This window comes from Populus trichocarpa, chromosome 14 (assembly GCF_000002775.5).
Source record: "Populus trichocarpa isolate Nisqually-1 chromosome 14, P.trichocarpa_v4.1, whole genome shotgun sequence".
Classification (NCBI taxonomy): Eukaryota; Viridiplantae; Streptophyta; class Magnoliopsida; order Malpighiales; family Salicaceae; genus Populus; species Populus trichocarpa.
Window position 1 is genome coordinate 1215208 of NC_037298.2, and position 7425 is coordinate 1222632.

General features: G+C 30.9%; 1 protein-coding gene across 1 annotated transcript; it reads left to right on the plus strand.

Annotated features, from left to right (window-relative positions):
• Positions 1-3171: 3171 nt before the first annotated feature.
• LOC18104813 (peamaclein) lies at positions 3172-3887 on the plus strand. The gene is made up of 2 exons (XM_006374788.3): positions 3172-3368; positions 3475-3887. The coding sequence occupies exons 1-2, from the start codon at positions 3287-3289 to the stop codon at positions 3657-3659; spliced, it is 267 nt and encodes an 88-aa protein (XP_006374850.1). The 5' UTR covers positions 3172-3286; the 3' UTR covers positions 3660-3887.
• The last annotated feature ends 3538 nt before the right edge of the window (positions 3888-7425 follow it).

The following is a 7425-nucleotide window of genomic DNA, read 5'->3' on the forward strand; positions in this document are numbered from 1 at the left end:
AAAATAAAACTCTAAGAATAAAATAATATATTTTTATTTTATAAAATAATCATTTCGGTGTGTATATTCATTTTTATTTTACATTGCTAAAAAATAATTTCCTTGTTTTTCATATTTAACTCAAAAGAATTGGTTTAATAGAAAAATAATTTACAATGAAAAATTAAAACATGAAAAAAACAACTTATCAAGAGCCGGTGAAATGAAAATTCCTCATTCATCAAAATAACGGGGTCCTGCTTTAGTGGCCGGGCTAATTATCATTTGTGGGCTTAATCTAAAGTATTTAGCCTTTGGTTCGGGACCTCTATTATTTATTTATTTATTTATTATTTTTATTCACTCCTTTCTTCAGACCAAGCCGTGTTCAATGTAAGACCATGTTTCCAACAACGCAACGGGCTTCGGTCATTTAGGCCAGCTTCCAAAACGACAACAAATCATGAAATGATATTATTTTACGCAATAGGAACCTTACTGTTCCTTAAAAAATCTTTTCATCATTCATCAACCGAGCATTGGAAACTCAACTTGCTTTACATTTCCTCGAACTTTCGAGGACACAGAACTATTATAGGGTCACACAATTCACAAACAATTTGCTTTGATGATGGGTGGGTCATTCATTCAGTAGGGGAGCGATGAGAGGCTTTGAACATGACAATCACAAGCATGCCCCCTTCAGCTTTACAGCTGCAATTTGTTTGATTTGTACTGTGAAAATTCCTTTAGTGTGTGTTGTGGTAGCTACCGAGTTTGTTTGATCGGTACTGAGATTAGGTTTGTTTTCTTTTCTTTTTCAATGCTGGATGCTGTTTTGGCTTCTGCTATTCTCATCAACCTATATGATGCGTGAGTGTTTTAGGTCATTGAACCAGTTTTTCAATAGAATCAAAGAAATAAAGTGGCTCCTAGGTCTAGACAAAGTCAGAGGAACACAGCAAGGAAAAGATCAAATGAGTTACAATCAGGTTATATATATATATATCCACGTGCTCGTCTAAAATAAGGAAGTGCTTTACATTCAAGCATTGAATCATTCAAGAACAAAGGGAAATTCACAAAAATGGTTTAGAACGCAAATATATTGTAAATTAGGAGGTGGAAACAACTTTCTTGTGACAACGTACGATTCACATGACATGTCATGCTCTAGAAATCGAAAGGGCCATGCTTCTTTAATGTTGCATCGCATCTGTGCAAATCATTGGAGTTCTTCGTTTACCCTTTTCTGTCACCCCTCTTTTCCCTACTTCTCGAGAGTCCTAAAAGCTACCGTCGGTGCTAGGAGATGCCTTGAATTAATCCCCAATCCATCCATCGATATAAAATAAATAAAAATATGTTTGATTAGAAAAGTAAAAGTAAAATCCATTTATCTCTAAAGTAATTTGAAAAGAGAATTTCTATTATTTTATAGAAAGATATAGTAATTTTGTTTTTAGAAACAAAAATAAATAAAATTAATTATTTCGATAAAATTAAGAAATACGTTTAAGGTTTAAAAGAGCTTCTAAACTGGCCAATTTTTTCCCACGGGGAAACTTGTATAACATTTCACTATCAAAGCAATTAATGTTCAGATTTTATGTGGTTTGGTACTGTGATAAATTACAGTTTTTAAAAGTATTTTTTAACTAAAAACATATCAAAATAATATTTTTAATTTTTAATTTATATATCAAAATCATTTAAAAATATATAAAAAAAACAAGATGTTATATTTTTCAATTTATAATGGAAAAACGAACACCTGCCTCACCTGAATAAAAAGATTTTCATGTACAAATTAATACAATGTGATTTTCAAATAGCATTAATTTACAGCTGTGCTTCGTGGAGCCCATACTTATTCCTTTTGCATTATCAACACCATGGGAGGCTCCATAGCAGGTTGGTAATTAATAAATTCTATGCTTAGGAGTAGTACACTTAATTTCACATTTCCTCCATTTATAAAAACTATGTTAATTAATGTCTCTCAAACATTAAGCTATTTCCATCGATCAACCATCATTTGCCTTGATTTCCGTTAAAGAGCAAGGATTAAATATGCAGGAGAAGCAGCAGATAAAGCGCAAGCTTCACGAACAGCCATTATTCGGTGAAATCTAAGTTATTAAACGCAGTTTGATTTAATTAATAGAATGGTTTGAAAAACCTGTGACTTGAATTCTGACACCACACTTGTGTCTGGTTTTAATTTAAATAAAAAATTATTGATTTAATAAGATTTTGTTGGCTCATGACTAGATTAAACTAATAAAAATTAACATCAGTTTGATAAAAAAAAAATTGATAAGTTAATATAAAGAATAACATTTTAACACAACAATACAGGGTATGTTTAATCCTATGAGACATGATATTTTTAAATAATATTTTCTGTTTAAAAATATATTATATATTTTTTTAATTTTTAATATTAATATATTAAAATTATTAAAAAACACTAAAAATAACATTAATTAATTTTTTTTTTCAAATAGAACATGTTAAAAAACCAAAAACTATTGTAATCCTGTCAACCGGAACCTGTTTATGAGTATGGTTGTGGTTATTTTTCAAAATGTTTTTCACTCAGAAATGTATTAAAATAATAATTATTTTTATTTTTAAAAAATTATTTTTGATATCAATGTATTAAAATATTTAAAAACATCAAAAAAATATTAATTTAAAATAAATAAAAAATAAATTTTTTAAAAATATTTTTAAAATAAAAAAAAAGCCGAAGTAACTCACTTAATGACCTGAGCTTATGTCCTTGGATCAAACTCCAAGTCAGAAATGACAACCACTCGATACAGGCTACACGTAATATCTTGGTAATAAGCAAGCCCGAAATAAGGAGTGTCAGTAGTCAGCAAGTAAGAAACAGAAATGGATGGATGCCACATAAGCAAAGCAGTTACTGGGAAAACAAGGAAGAACCCTTTAAATTACAGTCATTGTTGCATGTAATAAGATTGGTCGTCCTCATGGTGATATGCCCGTTGCTTTAAAGATTCTGGAAACTGGAAAGCATTAATCCACCCTGGATGCTTCCTTCACCAAAACCCCATGACAGTCTGTAATTTGTTTTCTTAAAAAAAAATTCTATAGAATCAAGCACTTTCCTGACCTCTCACCTACCCTTATTTATGTGGCCCTATAAATACCCTGTAGTATACCCAAGCTCTTTCATATCAACTCCTCCCTGGGAAAATCTCGTATACAGGTCTTTGTTAAATTTTCTGCTATATAGAGAGAATTCCCACACATACTTTCAGATCATATAACAGAAATGAAGCCTGTTTTTGCAGCTATTTTTCTTCTGTGCCTTGTTTTCAGTTCCTCTTTGTTTGAGGTCACAATGGCTGCCTCGGGTATAATTATATGAGTGGGATTTGTATTTTTGCTTCTTTGTTTTGTTTCTAATACATATTTAGTAAAACTAACTGTTAATTTATGGTGTATGGCTTTACAAAATAGGATTCTGTGACTCGAAGTGCTCAGTGAGGTGCTCCAAAGCAGGAATTAAAGACCGGTGCTTGAAGTACTGTGGGATTTGCTGTGAAAAGTGCAAGTGCGTGCCATCTGGGACTTATGGGAACAAGCACGAGTGCCCTTGCTACAGGGACATGAAGAACTCCAAGGGCAAACCCAAGTGCCCTTGATGTTGTATAATGATGCCGAGTGTTACAGATGTATGTCTGCATGTTGAGCTGGGTCGTAAAACTACTAGTAATTAGGTCGTCGCTAGAATATCAATCAGCTGGGAAAATAACGTGGATGATCTGTGTCTATTCCGGTAATTGCCACCGGAATACCCTACAACCTGAATACCGTTCCGGTTAAATTAGCAGTATTATTCATAATAAAAATAATAATCTATATTTATAAAACTCTCCAGCAGTTCCCTTTTCTTCCAAACAATGCTAATTGCGTGTGATCCTTCTCGATCCGTTTCTCAACTCCTGATCTTATAGTGAATGTACGTAAGATCAGTCCATCGTTTTGGTTCTGATTCTAGAATATGTAGTTATTAAACCCGGTGGCTTTTATGAGTCGATCCAGTAACTCAGGGTTGAACTATACCAGATTTAATTCCAAACCACCCTTATGAACTAGCAAGTCAGCATATAATTTGGTTGATGTAATTAAACTCGAATAAGATCTTGCCGGTCAATTATAAGAACGTTTTAATATTTATCTAAAACATTATTTCAGTTTTCAAGGTCAGGTCTAAAAAACATAAAAACCAAGAGTACAAGCATCTTTTGATTAGTCAAAACTTCATAGATCACCCCCTTTTCCTCTTTGGCCTATCCTCTTCAATTAGGGTCTTCAAAATGTTCGCCATTCATGTGGTTAAGATATATAAATGAATTGATCTCCAGTAAGAATTGTGGCTACACAATATATATTGCTTAAAATGCCGTGCCTGGAATGTATTGTTACTCCGGCAAACAAGTTCTTGTAATATGCAAGCTTCAGGAAGTGGTATCAGTCTTCCATGGTATTAATTTAAGAACTAATTTACAAGTTTAGGTAGAAATATTTTGATGTTTTTTTTTTTTTTTTCTAGTGTCTATATATATATATATATCATTAAAATAAATAGACAATTTATAACAAAAGGTCGAGATTAAATTGAGTCTTGTATTCATGATCTTATTAATCAAACAAATTGCATTTCTCTTTTTCTATCTAATCTATTAGTATTCTAAAAATAATCCACTGCATTCACAAAATGAAGGGACGTGATTGCATTTGCAATTCATAACATTGAGTTAGAATGAAAACTATATTACTAAATTAATTTTTTTTTTTTAATTTTAACTTGAAACTCAATTCAAATCAAGTTATAATGATTATAAATTTGTTAAACATATTAGACAATTACGAGTTTTTAATAGCAATGATGTCTTTTGAAATATTGTTTTATAACTTTACATCTACGTAAAACTTGATTAATTTAGAATTTGAATGAATTTAAATTGAAAAAAAATTAAAAAAAAATTAATTGGCTTCAAAAAAATATCTTGACTTGATTAATCTGAACTTGATGATTTTTTTTTTTTGGGTCAAAATAACGTTATTTAAAAATTTTAAAAAAAATTCGAGTTAATTTAAAACCCGTAACGCAGGTGTTTTTCAGATAGGATTTTATAACTATTATTTCAAGAACTCAAGGTTGACTTAACTTTTTACGCGGCATAATCATGTGAAGTGTACGATACAACAGACACTTTGGGCTTGAAAGGTCCCCGTTTCATTATCATAGCCTCCAGATTTATGCCACCTGTGTCTGAGACTATCGGCTGCAGATAGCCAAAGGCCTACTTGACCTGGCCTGGAAAGCAAGAGAATATTTCTATTTGTCCTATTAAGACTAAAAAAAAAAAACAGAAACAAATTTAGATCCTAGTCTATTGCAAACCTCCTCTAATATGTAAACTAGAAGGGAGTAAAAAAATTGGAAAATTAAAAAAATTAAAAAAAAAATAATTGAAAAAACTGAACTGTAAAAAAAATCAATTAAATCAAATAAAATTTTAAAAAACCGGTTGGTTCTATTCGATTTCGGTTTTATGAGCCTAAAACCGAAAAAACCAAACCGAACCCAAACCGAAAAAAACTGAGCCAAAACCGAGCAAAACCGAAAAAACCGAGTCAAACCAAAAAAACCAAGCCAAATCGGAAAAAACCTAGCCAAACTGAAAAAACCGAGCCAAACCGGTTTGAACCGGTTTTTGTCCTAAAAAACCAAACCGAACCGAACCGAAACTGGTCGGTTTGAACCGGTTTCGGTTTTTTAAAAAAAAAATTCAGTTTGGTTATCTTTTTTTTATAAACACCGAACCGAACCGAAAATGATCACTCTTAATATAAACTGCATTGTCCTTTGTTATATTTTATGACTAATTGTGCCTTTATAATAACACATCAATTTTTCTTAATATTCATGTAAAAATTATTTAAAAAGTATATATAAATTTAAAAACACATCAATTGAAAAAGTATTTAGAATTACATTTATCTATATTTAGATGATGTATGAGTGTTTTTGTAATAAGATTTTTAGGTCGAATATTTTTTTTTTACTTTCAACATCTTCAAGACCAAATTATTTAAAGAAATAATAATATATATTTAATTTAAAAATATTTTTAAAAAATATTCACAGATGCGCAACGTCGACCTTGTACACAAATGATTTTGTACACTATTCTAAGATCATATTAATAAATTTATATTTCAGTCTTTCAGCATTTATCACAAGAAATCTTCAGACAACATGCTTTGCATGTAAGAAACTTCCATGGCAGTTGAAAAATAAGCAATCACAGAGCAATTCAAAGGAGAAGAAATTGGAAACTTAGTAGCATATATATCGAAATGTCACATGCTAGAAAAAAAAAAGATATATATCAGCTACGTCAAAAAAACATAAAAAAATAATAATTTTAAACAGATTAAAAAACTTCGAGTTCTTGAAAAACACAATTTCAAACGAGTTTCCAAACTGCCGTTAATATTTTCAAGAATTTGATCATTTCTTTATTCGTAATTTACTGTGTTAGGTTTTTACATTCTACTGGTGGCTATTTAATGATTAACGTAATTTCACTACTGTTAAAAAAAGAAAAAGAAAACTCAAGAAAGCTTTGACGAAGGATGAAAATATGGAGATGTGTCCTTAATGCAGACTGGGCCCAGCATCAGGTTGCTTGCCTGCTGCTCCATCCCAAAAGCAGCTTTCGGCAGGTGTGGCTCTATTTATTTTTATATTTTAAAATAATTTTAAAAAAAATCTGAATTTTTTTATTTTAAATTAATATATTTTTATATTTTTATATTATTTTGATCCATAAATATCAAAAATAATTTTTAAAAATTAAAAAATATTATTTTAATATATTTTTAAATAAAAAACATTTTAAAAAATAATCTCAACCAAAGTTCTTAAATAGAAATAACTCCGTTATCCGGATAACTGCAACCGCATTCCCCTAGGGTGGGTGAGGTTGAAATCTCAGTTTCTGTTTAAGTTTGGGCTGGTGCTGTTGTGTCTAGCCGTTAAACCCAACCGCATTAACCTCAGGATTCGAAATCCAATTAATCAAATCAAATCAAATGTTAACCTATTCGAAATCCAATTAATCAAATCAAATCAAATATTAACCTAGCAAGACTTAATTGATTTTTTAACTCAATTCGCCCGTCAAACCTGATTAGATCAACATTAAAAATTAAAAAAATAATAACCCTAAATTTACCAGGTGACCTTGACAAGGAGTCTTTCTCGGATCAGCCTGTCCAATTATTTGAGTTAAGGCCCTTGTGATTTGGGGGGATAGCACTCTCGCATCTTGTCATAGCATACACTAGAACCACCGACGAGACAAGGGCAAGAGCCCAGAAGTAACCATTGATGCC

Coding starts and splice junctions, on each gene's coding strand:
- LOC18104813 (XM_006374788.3), top strand. CDS start 3,287: ATGAAGCCTGTTTTTGCAGCTATTTTTCTTCTGTGCCTTGTTTTCAGT. Junction 3,369..3,474: donor GGTCACAATGGCTGCCTCGG/GTATAATTATAT, acceptor TTTACAAAATAG/GATTCTGTGACTCGAAGTGC.